This window comes from Jaculus jaculus, chromosome 9 (genome assembly GCF_020740685.1).
Source record: "Jaculus jaculus isolate mJacJac1 chromosome 9, mJacJac1.mat.Y.cur, whole genome shotgun sequence".
Taxonomy (NCBI): Eukaryota; Metazoa; Chordata; class Mammalia; order Rodentia; family Dipodidae; genus Jaculus; species Jaculus jaculus.
Genome location: NC_059110.1, coordinates 114,077,928 through 114,095,147, shown reverse-complemented (window position 1 = coordinate 114,095,147; position 17,220 = coordinate 114,077,928). Strand labels below are relative to the sequence as shown.

Sequence of the window (17,220 nt, the reverse complement as noted above, 5' to 3'; positions counted from 1 at the left end):
TCTCTCCAGCTGTCTTATTTATTCATTTATCTTTTTTTTTTTTTTTTTTTTTTTTTTTGAGGTAGGGACTTGCTGTAGCCCAGGCTGACCTGGAATTCACTATGTAGTCTCATGGTGGCCTTGAACTCAAGGTGATCCTTGTACCCCTGCCTCCTGAGTGCTGAGACTGAAAGGGTGCACTACCACGCCTGGCTTATGTCTTTGGTTTTTTGAGGTAGGGTCTTGCTCTAGCCCAAGCTGGTCTGGAATCTGGAATTCACTACGTAGTCTCAGGCTGGCCTTGAACTCATGGCAATCCTCCTACCTCTGCCTCCCGAGTCCTGATATTAAAGGTGTGCACCACTATGCCCGGCTTCTTCTATATGTTGCTATATGTTGATGTTTTTTTTTTTTCCCTCCTCCATCATCAATAAGGAAATGTTGATGGGCCAAATCTTGTGCAGGTGACAACAATGGCTGTAAGGCCATGAACACAACAAGCCATGCCATGTCCAGAAGGCATTTGATAGCACTTCTCTCCACCCTCTGACTCTTTCATTCTTTCTACTGCTCTTTGCAATGTTCCCTGAGACTTGGAGGAGGTGACAGAGGTGTTTACTTGTCACTGAGCACTTGATAGTCACTTATGAGATTTGAGTGTCGCCAGTTGTCACTACCAACTACAAAATGAAATGTCTCTAGCTGAAGGTGACAGCAGCACTATTCTAGGTGCAGAAACATAAACCGAGATGGCGATCTGATGGGCCCAACATATCCATTCCGTCAAACAGCTTCCCTGCTAGGGCCTATGGCCTCCTTATGCATAAGCTTTTGATTAGGTTTCACTTATTTATTTATTTTTGTGGCAGGGTTTCACTCTAGCCCAGGCTGACCTGGAATTCACTATGTAGTCTCAAGGTGGCCTCAAACTCAAGGCCATCCTCCTACCTCTGCCTCCAAGTGCTGGGATTAAAGGTGTGCACCATCATTCCCAGCATTAAAAGAAAACAAAATTATTTATTTATTTTACTTATTGAAAGAGGAAAAGAGAGAATTGGTATGCCAGGGCCTCCAGCCACTGTTAAAGAACTCCAGAAGCATGCGACTGAAGAGCCCAAACCAAAGTAACGCCATGATAGATTTTAAATGTATTAATAGGCCTTAGTTTCTGTTGCCCTGCAGGGCCCAATTTACTGACACAGCACTTTGCAGTTACTGGGAAAAACAACCACAAACTGCTCAGTACCCAAAATAATCCCTGTAACAGACCAATCAAAAAGGACCAAGTAGATGTTATACATTCCTGTGGCTCTTGTGACTATAGATAAATTTGCTTAACGTTTCTCAGCTACTATGTAGCCAATCAGCTTGCAACATATATGCTCTTGCTAAATGTCAACCAACCATGGAACTGCTACATTGGAAATTCCCCTTTTCTTTGTTTGAACCTAATAAAAACTCCTCTTAGATGCCATTCAGGGGCTCTTGGATGGACCCACTGCGTTGGTAAAGTCTGGAGCCCAAGCTTAAGCCCCAAATAAAGCTCTTTGCTGTTGCATACGTGTCCAACTCTCTTGGTGGTCTTTGGGGAGTCTGCAATCTGGGCATAACAGCGACATCTTGTGCATCTGGCTTACATGGTTACTGGAGAATCAAACCTGGGACCTCAGGCTTTCCAGGCAAGCGCCTTAACTGCTAAGCCATCTCTTTAGCCCTTGACTAGGTTTTTCAGTACCAGGTGTGAATTCCTCCTCCTGTGGATCAGGCCTGAAATCTAATTAGACACAAGTTGACTACTCCATAGCAGTCATTATTGCGGTATTTGTCTGGCTGGTACGTAGTGGTCTACCACTCGGTAAGATTTTGTTTTTTTCTTTGAGGTAGGGTCTCACTCTAGCCCAGGCTGACCTGGAATTCACTATGTAGTCTCAGGGTGGCCTTGAACTCATGGCATCCTCCTAGTCTTTGCCTCCAGAGTGCTGGGACTAAAGGCATGCACCACCACACCTGGCAAGATTTTTGTTGTTGCTGTTGTCTTTCAAGGTAAGCTCTGGTCTCTCTCTAGCCCAGGCTGACCTGGAATTCACTTTGTAGTCTCAGAGTGAACTCGAACTCATGGCAAGCAAGCTTCTCCCTCTCATCTTGCTGTAGGAGCACTAGCATTAGAGACACACGCACTGTCATGTGCAGCTTTACATGGGCTCTGGGGATTGGAGCTCAGGTCCTCATGCTTGTGTAGCAATAATGATGGCTACCGTGCCATCTCCCCAAGGTGCTTCCCCCCACCGCCCTTCGTGGAGGTGGAAGACTCAATCTTTGTAGAGTAGAAGACTCTCTAGGCCTGATGAGCTGCAATTTCAAAAGGGTGAGTAGTGCTTCTTGGAGCTGGAGAGATGGCTCAGTGGTTTAAGGTGCTTGCTTGCAGAACCTTATTACCTGAGTTCGATTCCCCAGTACCCAGGTAAAGTCAGATGCACCAGGTGGCACATGCATCTGGAATTCATTTGCAGTGATAAGAAGCCTTGGCATGCTTTCTTCCTTCCTTCCTTTTCTTTCTTTCTTTCTTTCCTTGCAAATAACATTTTTTAAAAAAAGGTGAGTGTGAAGGAAGGAATCAGAAAATGACATTATCAGGGAACACACTTGGGTTAGACACTGATAGCATGTTCAGCTATCCAACTGCTGGCTACAAAGAGTTGGGAGGGGGGGGCTTGTGAGAGTGTTTTTCCATCAGAGTGTTGCAATATTGTTGCAGGGAGCATTTGACCCAGGGTGCTTGGCAGGGGCACAGGCCTGCTGACTCCCTGCACCCTGGGCTGATGCATCACCTGAGCCGATTAGTGAATGATTCTGGCCTCTTTCCTGGAGCTGGACAGTTGTTAAGTTCAGGAAGTATCCTCAGAGCCATAGAGGACTAAAGTGCAGTTAAGGGAGCTGCAGAACGTCGGGGCACTAAATCTATGTCCTCATTTCTAGGGCTGTCTGATTTCATATGTTCTGCCCCACAAGTTCGCAGACACCTGTCAGACTGGGCGTTCCAGTTTTTGGTTTGGAAAATACAGTCTGTCTCACAGGTAGCACAAAGTGGAGGAGGCGGTGATTTAAATAAATTTCCAATGTCTTAGTGTGAAGCTGGGCGGACAACAAGATGTTGGAAAGATAGGCCCCTTCCCCCTGCCCTCGCCAGCCCAATACTTGAATCTCTAGTGAATTCTCAGCTCCACCCAGATAGGCGCTGAGGTTTTGGGCGGTCTGATAGGGTAGCCTCGACTCACAGCCTAGCCCTACCTAACTCAACAGGGGCGGGTCCGAGGAGAGGGGGGTGGCGCCTTGTGCGAATGAAAAGCAGACACCGGGCTTAAAAAAAAAAAAAAAGCGGATCTAACCCATCTGAGAGTTTGATGTTGCACCTTACTAGTGCATGGGATACATTGAACGTCAGTTTCTCGCACGGGAGAAAGGGAGACGGCCAAGGTCCCGAAAGAAATATTACAGCCATTTGGGCCAATAACCCCCTCCCTTAACGTGCAAGTGGCTGCCGGCCCGGCCCCTGAAGCGATCAGGCCACGGCCCCCAGCCCCGTAGGTTCTCCTCCTCTTGCAGCCCGGCCCATCTCCCCATACGAAGCTCCGCCTCCCCGGCCCCGCCCCACCCCGACCCAGTGCGAGGACTACAAGTCCCAGCATTCCCCGCAACCGCCCCCAAGGCCGGGTCACCGCGGCAGCGAATGGGGAGGAGCCTGGCGCTCAGGCTAGGGACCGCGTGCGCCCAATCGCGGGGCCGCTCCCTCCCTGAGCTGATGGGGGCCGGGGAGGAGCCCGCTAGGACCGGGACAAAAGCCGGATCCCGGGCGGCTGCGGGCCGCTGGAGCGCTCCGGGGAAGTCGCGTTGAGCCTGGGCTCGTGGAGGGAGAACCGCGCTTGGGCTTTCGTGGAGAGGTGAGTCGTGCGTCTCTCTTTTTTTTTTTTTTGCGCGGGCGAGAACCCCCCCCCCGCCCCCCCCCCCCCCCCCCCCCCCCCCCCCGAGCTTCCTGCCTCCCTTCTCCAACCCGGAACCACCTCTCTGTCGCTGGCTTGGAGCTCACGCGCCCTCCTTTGCACCTGCTCGGAAGTTTATTTTTATTTTTTGGGGGGACGAGTCTTAGGTTTATGCTAGCCTGCGCCCGCGGCTGCCGGCCGCGTGGCTGCCCTCCTCCCCTCCCCGCCCCCCGCCCGTCTCAGTTCCCGGGAGTTTGCACGGGGCTTGCCGCCGACCTTGCTTCTCTTCCCCTCCTCCGGATTGCCTTTGCCGCGTCCTGGCTCTTCTCAGCTCCACCCAGGGGCAGCTATCGAGCCTCCTCGGGCTTTTTGTGTTTTGTGGTTTTTTGGGGGGTTGGGGGGAGGAGGAGGTCACTTTTTTGCCCCATCCGGGTTCCCCACTGGATGCTGGTGTGGGAAATAGAAAAGGCGACGGCCTCACAAGCCCGTCGGTATCAGTTCTGTAGTTCTGTGCAGAATCCGTTTAGCTTGGTGTGCAAGCGGAGGGAGCGGGCCGAGCCACGCGGGTGCCCGAGGCCTTTTGGCCCGGGAGCGATGGTGCTGGGAGCGCTCTCCCCCGCTAAGGAGCTCAGATCGGGCCGGACCCCTAAACGACAGATGGTCGGCGGGGTTGTCCAATTAGTGTGGACCAGGCAAGGGGTGGGTTGTAGGGGGGGAAATGCAAAGGATGCTGTCGCCGCCCTCCTGTCGAGCCTGGCCGAAGACCTTCTTTCTCCAGCCTTCTCCCGTTAAAAGGTCCCTGGGGGGGGGGGGGAGGCTGGTGGGGGGGAAGAGTCCCAGCTCTGCTCTGAAACAAACCATCACAAATTTGACAACATAGCTGTTGAGAAAGGCAGCCTCAGATTTAGAGGGTACGTTCCCCAGTCCCAGCTTGTCCTATTGTCACAGCACAAACTATGGGACTTTTCTTTTTTCATTTTGGTTTTTCGAGGGAGGGTCTCACGCTAGCCCAGGCTGACCTGGAGTTCACTATGGAGTCTCAGCGTGGTGGTCTCTAACTCACAGCCATCCTCCTACCCTCTGCCTCCTGAGTGCTGGGATTAAAGGCGTGCGCCACCCCCTTTTCTTTCTTACCTGCTGATCAGTCTGGAGACCATAGAGTCCTGTAGTCACATATGCACACTCGAATATGAGCACAGTTTTCCAGGCTTTTGAGATTCCGAAAAGAATGAGACCTCAAAGAGCCATTGCCCTAGAGTCTTGAAGATGCCACGGAATGATTAACCTTTGGATTGATTTTCACCAAGACCCCCGCCCTCATCCCAAGCATAATCTTGTGGCCCTCATCGTCACTGGTGAGAGACAAGACTCTCTCCCCTGTCATTCTGTGAACCGCTGTCTCAGCCTGCCCGTCTGAGCCGGAGTGCTCTGGTGCCACACTTCATTGTGGAATACTGACAGACCTTTTCTGTCCTGTATCATCTCCCTGTTGTGTTTTCCTTCCTACCCATCACTCCCCCCCCCCCCCATGGAGATAGGCTCTTTGATTTAGGACTCAAGAGAATTGTCATCTCCTCCAGTTGCTTAAGGTCACTTTTCTGTCCCTTGTCTTTTCAGCACTTGGGTCTTGGGTCTATTTTGGGAGGTGCTGGATTCTGGGGACTGTTGTACTGGCAGCGTCAGACTTTGTGTCTGGAGAGACTTGGCCAAGGGACTTCCTTTCTCCCGGAGTGTGCCATCCCTCTTTCTTGTCCAATGTGCCTGATGGGCTGAGGGTGGTGAGCCGCTGCGCCCCCTACCCCTTCTCCACCTGCCCTGGGCTGCTGTCTGTTTGGGAGGGGGTGGGGGTGTACCCATTCGATTTCAGGACCAGTTTTTCTGGTCTGAGTCAAGAAGGTTGAGAAATGGAGCTGGAGTGGGTGGGGTGGAGGACTGTGGGGCAGTGGGGCTGGGTGGAGCAGCTCACTGGGAAGGAGCCACAAGTCAAGTCAGGAAAAGCCCTGTACAGGGAAGGTCCCCTCTGAAACCCTTCCTGGCTGCTTCACTTGGGGCTGGACCTCAGGCTGAATACACCCATTGTTGTCAGCTGGATGTAGAGGGATACAGCCCAGCCAGGATTAGAACCTGAAATCCCGACAGTGCGGCCTGTTGACAGGGTCCTGGGGGTGGGTACAGTGTGGCCCTGGGACCCTGGCTTTCCCTGAGTTGTAAGGGAGACTCTTACGACCTTCTTGGACATGTCTAACCAGCCAGTTCCTGAACTCCACCCTCCTGTATTTGTACTTGACTTTTCTTCTGTCCAGCAAATTCAACAGCTTCCATTTGGGCCTTTCTTGGAGACAAGAGGAGAGATCTGAGCATGTACTTGGCATATGGGACTGTTTCCTTACCATCTTCATCTCTCCAAACCCTTTGTTTCCCTAAGTAATTCTAGGGGAGAGTAGGCATGTCTTGCAAGAATTCTCAATACAGACTCTCCTGAAGTGAAGGAATCCTGTTCCTTAGCAAAATGGTCTTTCTGTCAGGATGTTGTATCTTTTCCTGGACTTGCTCTGTTCAAATTCTCTTTTCCCTCTAGACTGTGATTCCTTATCTAAGACCTCAGGAGAGGATCTCCCCCCACCCCCACCCGCGGACCAAATCCAGGGCCTTATGCACAGTGGGCAAACATTCTACCACTGTGCTACCCCAGCTCCCGAGATGAGTTTCTTTACTCAGGTCACCACGTCTCTAGCTCTGACTAAGAAGTGACAAGTGCAGGGTGGTCCCCAGAGAGGCTTCTGCTTTGCTCTTAAGTTAGCAGCTGAGTGACTCAGTGGGGCGGGTGGGACGCACTGTAGATCACAGCTCTCCGCCCCAAGTCTGCTTGCACTCAAGGGTGGGAATCCAGTGTCCTCAGAGACATACCTCCATACCGCCAGGGCCTTGAAGCTAAGTAAACTTCCTAGCCTGGCTTGTGGCCTGTTGAGAGGGATGTGTGTGTGTGTGAGTGAGTCAGAGTGTGGAGGAGATGGGACATGGGACAGCAAGGCCAGCCTGGGCAATTCCAGCTGTGCCCCTCACAGGTTGGGGGACCTGAGAATGTTTCGAAGTGCGTGTCCGCCTCATTGGTGGTAAGTTTTCAGATTTTAAGTCAAACCCTGGCCTCCCCTTTGCTCTATACCCTTTGCTCTGGGCTGACCATGGTTGTGGCTGAGCTAGTTTACCCAGAGGGAATAGAGACAGGGTTAAGGTCAGGCCAAGAGTTCCCTGGAGAATTGCCTCTGTCATTCTTTTGCTGTTGCTTTTAAAAAATTTTTTAGACAGGATCTCATGTAGCTGAGGCTGGCCTTGAACTTCTGATCTCTTGATCCTCCCTGCCTCTGCCTCCAAGCTGGTAGGATTACCACACCTGCTGCCACCTTCATGTTTCTCCACCAGCTTCCCTCACTGTTATCTCCAGGGCTGTGCTTCTGCCGCTTGATGTCTCACTCCATCCAGCCTGTTGGGATTGTCGTGTTTCTTCCCCTCCAGAAAAGCCAACATCTGATTTCAATGTTTGGGGCCCGCACTGACCAGCTCCTCTCATCCTGGCAGGTACAGCACGTCCCCCTGCAGCCATGTCAGCCAAGGCGATTTCGGAGCAGACCGGCAAAGAACTCCTGTACAAATACATCTGCACCACCTCAGCCATCCAGAACCGGTTCAAGTATGCCCGTGTCACTCCTGACACAGACTGGGCCCACCTGCTGCAGGACCACCCCTGGTTGCTCAGCCAGGTGAGTCCTGCCTCCACCCAGGACCCATCTGCCCAGCCCAGGGCGTGAGGAAGACGAAGCAGCGGAGTTACCGGAGGTGTCCCGAGGGGTCACGTGGCTGCTGGTTGCCTGCATTGTGTGTGCAGGGGGTTGAGCATGGTCCCAGGTTTGCTGTGAGCTCTGTATTACTGAGGTACCCTGGCATGGTCTTGGAACCAGACAAACTGGAATCCGAATCACAGCTCTGAGTTTATGAACCATGTGGCCTGGGGCAGGTCATTTCAGTTCCTTTGAGTTTTAGATTTCGCCGCCTGTCAAATAGGGCTGATACTTTGTGAGCTGTGAGGATTTGCAACACCGCCAGGAAGCATTTAGTGTGCTGTTTGGTACTTAGTAGATGATCAATAAAATGAAACAAGTGTTCAGTTTCCTTACCAAAAGTCGAGCATCTGAGGCCAGTTAGGAAGTGCGAGCTCATACTTTGTGGAAAATGGTGGACCATGGAGGAGCAGCTTCGAGTAGAGGCTCTTCAGAGCCCTGCATGGCATCGATGGGGAATCCCTTAGGCTTCTTTAGCAGGACCCAGTGACCAGGACCGAGCCCCGTGGTAGGGGTTTCTTCTCTCGCACTCCGAGACAGTGAGGGAGGTGGGACATTTTCTGTCATGGGAGCTTTGGGCTGTTTTGGCCTGGTGCGTTGTCTCGCTTTGTCTTTAGAACACGGGGGCTGTCCTATGTCCCAGGTGTGTGCTTCGGTGAAGCAGCTAGTGTGTCACATGGTGAGCATAGGCGACCCCTCATTTACTGCATGTTCACTGAGCAAGCTCCTCTGGGCCAGGTCCTTCTTGACTGCTGGGGTAGGTGGAGAAAAGCGTCAGGTACGGAACCAGGTGGATAAATGAGTTACCTTTGGTAGTGGAGTGACTCAAAAGCCCTCGGAAAGACTCACTTCCTGTATTACCCTCTCCCTCTTCTGAGTTTGAACCCCTCTCGTTCCAGAAATTGGTAGTCAAACCAGACCAGCTGATCAAGCGGCGAGGAAAGCTTGGCCTAGTCGGGGTTAACCTCACCCTGGATGGGGTCAAGTCCTGGCTGAAACCACGCCTGGGGCACGAGGCCACGGTGAGTCTGGGCGTGTTGTCAGGGGTGGGTATGTTAGGGTCACACAGCAGCTGGGGAGAAGGCAGGAGTGTGGAGCCCTTCTGCCCTGTTGACTTAAGCTACAGGGCCAGGCTCGGTGCTCGTTTCCAGCTTCCCCGTCAGGGCATCTAGGCAGTTTGTGTTACTGGCTCAGACAAGCTTTACTGTGAAAGAACAACTGGGCAGTCAGGTGGAAGTGGCCTATTTCTTTAACAGCCATCATGGAGATGGGACTCCGAGGCTCCTTCTGCGAACTGCTTTCTTTCTGGTTTCTAAGTACAGTCATGGTAGCTTGTGATGACATACATACCAAAGAGGGTGGAGGAAAACGAGATGAAAAAGAGAGAGAGATGCCGAATCAGGCAGGAGAGAGAGATTGGGCCAAGAACCTTGAATGAGACAGTTAATAATGCTGAAGAGTAAATTCAATTCTTCTCCCAGCTCAGTGATTAGTTTCAACTATGTAGTTGAGAGAGTTTAGGAAGGGTAAGTAGTGCTCAGTGATAAATTTGTATTTCTTTCTTTTGCTTTTCTTCTCTTTTTTTTGAGATAGGGTCTCACTCTAGTCCAGGCTGACCTGGAATTCACTCAGGGTGGGCTCGAACTCACAGTGATCCTCCTACCTCTGCCTCCCTAGTGCTGGGATTAAAGGCGTGCGTGACCATGCCTGGCATAAATTTCTCTCTCTTCTCCCCTAAGGGAGGCAGAGAGCTGGGAGGTTGTGGGGGGAAGGGGGAGTGGCTGAAGCTTAGCCTCGCCTGGGAAGGATGTATGTCCACAACCTGGCTTGGCGGGTTCTGAAGGGACTGGTACCCATCTGGGGAGCTTAAGTCAGGGATGGACTGTTCTCCTGCTTGGCTATGGAGACATCTTCCTCCTCACTGGTCTAACTCAAAGCAGCTCTTGTTTGTTTCCCATTCTCTGGCCCTCCTGAGTGAAGGGGAAGTCTGAAAGCTGCTCATGGGCCCCAGAAGCAGGAAAATCCAACTTCTGAGTTTGCATCCCGTGGGGAGAAGAAGCTGGGGCTGGGGCCTGAATAGTGTCCATAGGGAACACGTCCTGCTCGTGTCTCAGCTGTGGTGGGGGAGGTGTCGGGGACACGGAGCTGACAGCAGTGTTGACCCGGCAGGAGCGCCTCATTACCCCTGATGGATCGCCGTCTGGTCCCTGACTCAGCAGTGACGCACAGGCAGGCTGGCGGGGGCTTCGGGACGCTGGGCTGAAGGCTGTCTCGCTTCATCGGCCGCCAGGGACCCACTCAAACTGATTAGCTCGGCAGGCCTGCTGTTCTCAGCCAGGAAACACTGGGCAGAAAAGTTGTCCTCAGCCATGCTCTGGTCCTTCCCCCAAGGCCTGGACTCACGTCCTCAGACCGGGTCACTGCCTGACTCAAGGTGGACAAAGCAACATGCTCCTCCATCTTCCTGCGTGACTCGGGACTAGCCTTGAGCTGTCTGAGAGCCCTTTAATTTGTGGCCTGGCTGGCAGGGAGGCGACTCTGACTCTCTGCTTTCTGGGGTGGAGCAGTGCTGAGCTCACCCTCCAGAGGAGGCACCAAGCAAGCGTGCAAGGCCGTCACACATAAAAGCACAGCTGGCCAAGGCAAGGGTGAAAGAGGGAATCTCATGAGGGCTTCTTGAGCTTAGGGATCTGTGATCCACTGTCCTGAGTTCTGAAGAGATCTTTCTTTGCCAGGTGTTGTGATGCTAGTGCTTGGGTCCCATCTCCTCCTGTCCTGGGGTGTAAGACATGACGAGCATCTAAATTTCATCTCCCTCATTTTCCCCTTAGGTTGGCAAGGCCAAAGGCTTCCTTAAGAACTTTCTGATCGAGCCCTTCGTCCCCCATACTCAGGTATGTGAGCGGCACACAGCTGGATCTCCATCCTGGAGCATGGTGTTTGTCCCCCTAAAATAACGAAGGGAGAGAGGTCAAGCTCAGGGCGCATGCTCTTCGAAGCCGTGTTGAGGGTCCGAGCCCACTGCAGACCTGCAGGGAGTCCGGGGATGAAGGAGAGGGTTGAGTTCGCAGCACAGCAGAACGAGGCAGGTAACGGGACTTCTGATGTTGGGATGAGAAGAACTGAAGGCAGAGGCTCCTTAGCCAGATGGGGTCACACTGAGTGGCTAGCGAAGTAGTGACCTTAACTCTCATCCCCGAGGGGGAGGGTGGCAGACAGGTCTTCCTAGGTGAATGCTTCCTACTGGGCTTTAGAAATGGGACCCCATGGGTTGAGCCCCACTAACCAGTTCATCACCCTCTCCTGCCTCATGCTGTCTTCACCTGCAAGGCCGAAGAGTTCTACGTGTGTATCTATGCCACCCGAGAAGGGGACTACGTCCTGTTCCACCATGAGGGGGGCGTGGATGTGGGTGATGTGGACGCCAAAGCCCAGAAGCTGCTCGTTGGTGTGGATGAAAAGCTGAACCCCGAGGACATCAAGAGACACCTGTTGGTCCACGCCCCTGAAGACAAGAAAGAGTTGAGTGGCAGGGACGGTGGGGGGCCGGGCAGTGGGGACAGGGGACCAGTGCAGTGGGCTCTGTGTACCCAACGGAGGAGACAGTGGTCCTCCCTGCATGGTGGGAGCAGGTGATAGGCACAGCCTTGTCCTGCGCAAGAGCGCCCCACGCGGGGGAGCACCGGCTCACACCCAGACCTCAGGGTGCCCCTCACCTTCTTGCCCCCGACTGTCTGGCATCGGTCTCCTCCAGATCTGGGCCTGACAGCTCCTTTCCGCCTCCGTGTCTGAAGAGCGATATCCAGGGAGACGGGTCAGCAGCAGACAGTGAGGGCCCGCGGGGCACGGGTTGTCAACTGGGCTGTCAGTGGCAGTGAAAGATGGCTGTGGGGGTAGGGGTCAGTGAGGGGGCAAGCATGCAAAGCCTGCTTCCCGATGATTGACTGGTCCTTCTCCCTCTCCTCTTTAGAATTCTAGCCAGCTTCATCTCCGGCCTCTTCAATTTCTATGAGGACCTGTACTTTACCTACCTTGAGATCAACCCCCTTGGTAATGAGCTTTGACGGAGTAGGGGTCCCGGCGCCTGCACCGGGGTGTTCAGAGTCCATCCCCCCTTGCTAAAGGACAATACCAGCCTCCCTCTCTCTTTCTCTGTGTGTGTATGTATGGGTGTGGAGGGATCTTCAAGATCAGTTAGTGCTATTTCTGAGCTTCCAAAAGACTGTATTTTTTTGTTTTGTTTTGTTTTTTCGAGGTAGGGTCTCACTAGTCCAGGCTGACCTGTAATTCACTATGGAGTCTCAGGGTGGCCTTGAACTCACAGCAGTTCTCCTACCTCTGCCTCCCAAGTGCTGGATTAAAGGCATGCACTACCACACCTCAAAAGTCTCCAAAGGCTGTAATTAATCTATTTTAACCAACTCCAACTTATTCCTTCAGCTTTAATTTGTCCTGTGCTATGTCAGTCCTGGCTTTGGTCTGAGTGGGTTTCTGTCTCTGCCCATGGGTTAGGCTTCCCAAGGCTGGGGTCTAATCTTCCCAGTGCATTGGAGGCCCCCCCATTCCTCCCTCTCCAGGAGCTGGTCAATCATTCACTGACCGCAGCCCCCTCCCCTCCCCACCGGGGGAAGAGCTTGCTATGCTGCCGGGTGTCAGGCTGTGAAGGAAGCAGGTGGTGTGGGCTGGTTCTGGCCGGGGCTGTCAGGGCAAAGTCCAAGAAGCCGAGAAACTGAATCAGATTCCAGCTGAGGACGCAGCCCCTCTAATGTGCCAGATGGCAGTATGCTAACTTAATTAGCTAAATGGCCTGTGGGAGAAGGAAGATAGATGCCCAGTAAATGAATCCTGCTGGCCCGGGGCCCGGGCACCCTGTGGCTTCCTGCACCACCTGACACTGAGACTTCCCTAGCTGGACCCCAGGGGCCCGAGATGTATATGTACCTAGGAGGTCATCTGACAGCAGTGGGTACACACGTTCTGCCACTGAGCTATGCCTCCAGCAAACACTTTGTAAGTTGGAATGGCTGTTGATGGGCCTAAACAGGGAGTATGATAGTGTTTTATAAAGATGTCTGAAAACTGCCGTGGCAACTCATATAGATCTTTGTCCTTTGACCAGAAGGTCAGGGAATGGGGAATGTTCTGGTAGGTAGGATTTGTTTTTCTTTGACCTGGGGAAGGCAGGGTCTCCGTGAGGGCTATTCCTGTTTCTGGTTGTGGGTATGTGTGGGGCCCCATAGTGGGGAGCTGGGGCTGTGTGATGGGGGGATCGGGAAGCTGAGGATCGGCTCTTCCTGGTGCTGGGGTCTGACTGCTGCTACTCTCTCCCAGTGGTGACCAGAGATGGCGTCTATATCCTTGACCTGGCAGCCAAGGTGGATGCCACAGCCGACTACATCTGCAAAGTGAAGTGGGGGGACATAGAATTCCCTCCCCCCTTTGGGCGTGAGGCATATCCAGAGGTAAGGCAGGTCTGGAGAGGAAGATGGAGGGTGATGGGGGCCAGCAGCCAGGATGACTCACCTCAGACAGTCATTGAGTCCCCTTCTGAGCTATGCATTTGGCAGGGAAAGTCCGAGAACCATTTAATTTTCTTAAAATCCCAGTGGGGTGGGGGTGGGAGTGGGAATCAGCCAAGCCTCTGAATCCTGGCCAGAAATCCTTTTAGACTTTGCTCTCAATCAACCTCCCTGGGCTCTTAACTTGATTTGTTGCTTCTGGATAATTCCAACTGGCTCCCCCTAATCCTGTTGGGAAGGCGGTTCTCTGGACCACTTGCTGGGAATTTTAATTGCTGATTCCCACACCATCCTCTCTGTAGGATCAGGCCTCCAGTGAAGTAATCCAGCCAGGCTTGAGGAAGGGGAAAGGCTGTGAAGGGGAGGAGGGCGAGGATAGACTGAGGGCAGGTGCCAGAGGGGAGGGCACTGTGGAAGAAGGTGGGCATAGCGGGGCCTGGACTTGAAGTCAGGAAATGGAGTCGGGAAATTTGTCCTCTCTTGCTGTAATAAATAAGTTAATTAATTTAAAAAAAAAGATGCTGCTGGGCGTGGTGGCTCACCCCTTTAGTCACAGCACTTGGGAGGCAGAGGTAGGAGGATTGCCATGAGTCCAAGGCCACCCTGAGACTACATAGTGAATTCCAGGTCGGCCCAGGCTAGAACAAGACTCTACCTTGAACCCTCCCACCAAAAAAAGATGCCATCATGTTGTATCCCAGGTATCGGGGCCCTGCACAGTCCTCTCTCCCTCACCCCACTGTGGTGGTGAGTAACTTTTTCATGTGCCTTCAGGCAGAGGAGCCTGGGCCTGGGGCCTGGCACCCTGTGAAGGGCATGTCCAACAGCTGCCTGTTGCACTCTGTTCCCCAGGAAGCCTACATTGCAGACTTGGATGCCAAAAGTGGAGCGAGCCTGAAGCTGACCTTGCTGAACCCCAAGGGGAGGATCTGGACCATGGTGGCTGGGGGCGGTGCCTCTGTTGTGTACAGGTGACAGAAAGGGGCGTGCAGAGGGTGTTCACGTGTATTTTCTGGGCTCTCTGGTTTCTCACGTGGTGTAGACCAGGGACTCATGGGATAGATGGAAGCAGTGACATCCCTGAAGGCTTCGAGTGGCTCTTGGGTAGGTGGGTGTGGTGGTGCTGGTGGCAGCTGCCTCCACGCGGTGTTTCCTGAAACCTTAATTCAGAATGACATACTATTATTATTATTATTTATTTGCACACGTGTATGTGCGCTACATACACATGGGTGTTGCAGGATCTCTTTGCCCCTGCAAAGGAACGCCAGATGCATGCTCCACTTTTTGCATCTAGCTTTGCACGTGGGTGCTGAGGAATCGAACCCAGGCCAGTGGGCTTTGCAAGCAAGCTCCTTTATCCACTGAGCCATCACCCCAGCCCCTAAAATGACATTATTTTATGAGCTTTAAATCTTAGAATTAGTGATGTGTGTCCCCCACAAAAGCATGTCAACTCTAGGCCAGGTGTTAGTGGCACCTTTAATCCCAGCACTCAGGAGGTAGAGGTAGGAGAATCACTGAGTTCGAGGCCAGCCTGGGCTAGAGTGAGATCCTATCTCAAAAAACAAAAAGCAAAACAACCAACAACAAAAAGTATGACAACTACAGAAAATGCACTAGAAGGTGAAAGCTTCTCGCCCCGTGTCCCCCAGGTCACCCTCCTGAGCGTGGTACTGTGTTCTCCCCTGGCATTGTACTGCTTCTGTAAATCTTCTGTAAATCTCACACTGTTTTATTTACCCTGTAGAAACACTGCAGTCATGTACTCCCTTTGCAGTGATTACTAGTTGTTTCTCTGGAAGCGCTGTAGGCACGGTAAATGTGTGACCTGCCACAGTCTCCCTGCCGCTCTGGCTACAGCACTTTTCTCCACTGGGGAGCTCTTGCAACACGTCATTTCTTGCGTTTGGGTTGTGTCACGCCAGGTGCTCATTGTTCATTTTACCCAGTGTTGCGTAGGTGCCCTGGTGCCCTGGGAGCTGGCCGACTGCTCTGCCTGGGGAACTCACAGAGCCTGTTGGTCTTCAGATGAGGGTCACGTGGAGGCTGAGGGTTGTGGGTCTGAGAGGTGGGTTCTGCAGCCAGCCCTGAAGTTCTCTTGTCTCTCTGGCAGTGATACCATCTGTGATCTTGGGGGTGTTAATGAGCTTGCGAACTACGGGGAGTATTCGGGTGCCCCCAGCGAGCAGCAGACTTATGACTACGCCAAGACCATCCTCTCCCTGATGACACGAGAGAAGCACCCAGATGGTGAGGCACTGGCATGTGTGTGTGTGCACACATACACACAGTGTCTCCCGGGAAGCCTCGGTGTGCAAAAGAGAAATGGGTCAGGAGTCCCCGAGGCTGTGGTCCTGGTCCTTTGTGATTTGGGCTGGGCATTAATTCTCTGCATCTCTGTTTTCCTGACTGCATATGGACATTGATATCAGTTAGGTGGGGCTCTTGTTGTACGAGGAGGACGTGTGTAGTCCAGCCTTTTAAGCAGAGATGAGGGAGGAAGAAAGGCAGTCATAGCTTGCTCTTGCTCTGATCTGTGCAAACTCAGACCTTAGTGCCCCTCCTTTTATCACCAGACCTTGGCTCAGTACCACCTACTCATTGTTTTGGGCTTGGATCTGTCAGTTCTCTACAAGCTAAAGAGAAAGAATGAAATTCTCACCTGAGGTATCCAGAAAAATGAAACTGAACTGATTGCCCAACGGGGGTGATGTAGCGATCTGGGAGTTTGATTGGCCACCGCTGGGTGCCGAGAGGAGCAGAGCGATAAAGACGAGGACCGTCCCGCTCCCTCCCTGCGTGAAGGAGTTGGGAGATCCTCACAGTTGAATTTGTGGGACCCCACGCTCAAGCCTGCCTCTCTAACTTTTTTTTTTTTTTTTTTACTTTTCCTTTACTCCAAATCCAGGCAAGATCCTCATAATCGGAGGCAGCATCGCAAACTTCACCAATGTCGCTGCCACCTTCAAGGTAACCAGCGGCAGCAGTGGCATGGTTTCTGGGGAAAGTGGGTGTAGGGGAAGCAGAGTTTGAGCCAGAGGCAAGTTTCCATGCATTACCCTAGTCTGGGTAAGGGCCCTAGGACCCAGAGTCTGTCTGTGTCTCTCTGGTTTTTCCTTTTTTTTTTTTTTTTTTGGTGTTGGAGACTAACCTCACCTCTGGGACCCTTGTTGAGGGTGCAGAGAACACTGTAATAGATGTGGCTCCGAAGCTCTGTGTGTCTGTGCAGGCAGCAGATGATTGCTGGAACCTGCGTCTCCCACCTGACGAAACATAGGGAAAAGTTGATATTTTGCTTTTTCTTCATCTCAGAACTGATTCTGGGAGCAATGGCCTGATGGTGTTCAGTCTCACCACTGACTCTAGGTGCTCTGCACCTGTGGCTCTTTTATCCCTTCATCACCTGCCCCTATTCAGAAAGGTGGAAATGTGGACAGCATGTTTGATGATCTCATCTAGCCAAGGTCCTATCAGTGTGGGTCCCTATCCATGGATCAGGCCCTGGGCACATGTTTTAAAAAGATGTCAGAGGTCAGACATGGTGGCGCACGCCTTTAGTTCAGCACTCAGGCAGAGGTAGGAGGATCTCCGTGAGTTCAAGGCCACCCTGAGACTACAAGAGTAAATTCCAGGTCAGCCTGAGCTAGAGTGAGAACCTACCCGGAAAAACAAAAACAAACAAACAAAAGATGTCAGAGGCCATGGTGGTGTTGCATGCCTTTAATTCCAGCACTCCGAAGCAGAGGTAGAGGATTGCCATGAATTCCAGGTCAGCCTGGGCCAGAGCGAAATCCTATCTTAAAAAAATAAATAAATAAAAATAAACAAGATGTCAGAGGAGGCTGGGGAGGAGGCTTAGCTTTTAAAGGTACTTGCTTGCAAAGCCTGCCAGGCTGTGTTCAACTT

At 52.4% G+C, this 17,220-nt stretch overlaps 1 protein-coding gene across 3 annotated transcripts in view; it reads left to right on the top strand.

The window, feature by feature from the left end:
- Positions 1-3,761: 3,761 nt before the first annotated feature.
- The window catches only part of Acly (ATP citrate lyase), a 53,522-nt gene continuing 40,063 nt past the window's right edge, over positions 3,762-17,220 (top strand). Inside the window, exons 1-10 of one of the 3 annotated variants that reach the window (XM_045158189.1) lie at positions 3,762-3,917; positions 7,533-7,714; positions 8,692-8,814; positions 10,624-10,686; positions 11,123-11,313; positions 11,763-11,842; positions 13,124-13,254; positions 14,164-14,282; positions 15,428-15,564; positions 16,223-16,284. In XM_045158189.1, coding sequence (XP_045014124.1) covers positions 7,556-7,714; positions 8,692-8,814; positions 10,624-10,686; positions 11,123-11,313; positions 11,763-11,842; positions 13,124-13,254; positions 14,164-14,282; positions 15,428-15,564; positions 16,223-16,284 — 1,065 coding nt within the window. In that variant the 5' untranslated portion in view covers positions 3,762-3,917; positions 7,533-7,555. Of the gene's footprint in view, positions 3,918-5,086; positions 5,312-7,532; positions 7,715-8,691; positions 8,815-10,623; positions 10,687-11,122; positions 11,314-11,762; positions 11,843-13,123; positions 13,255-14,163; positions 14,283-15,427; positions 15,565-16,222; positions 16,285-17,220 lie in introns of those variants that run through there. The other 2 variants (XM_045158187.1, XM_045158188.1) reach the window with 2 other exon arrangements.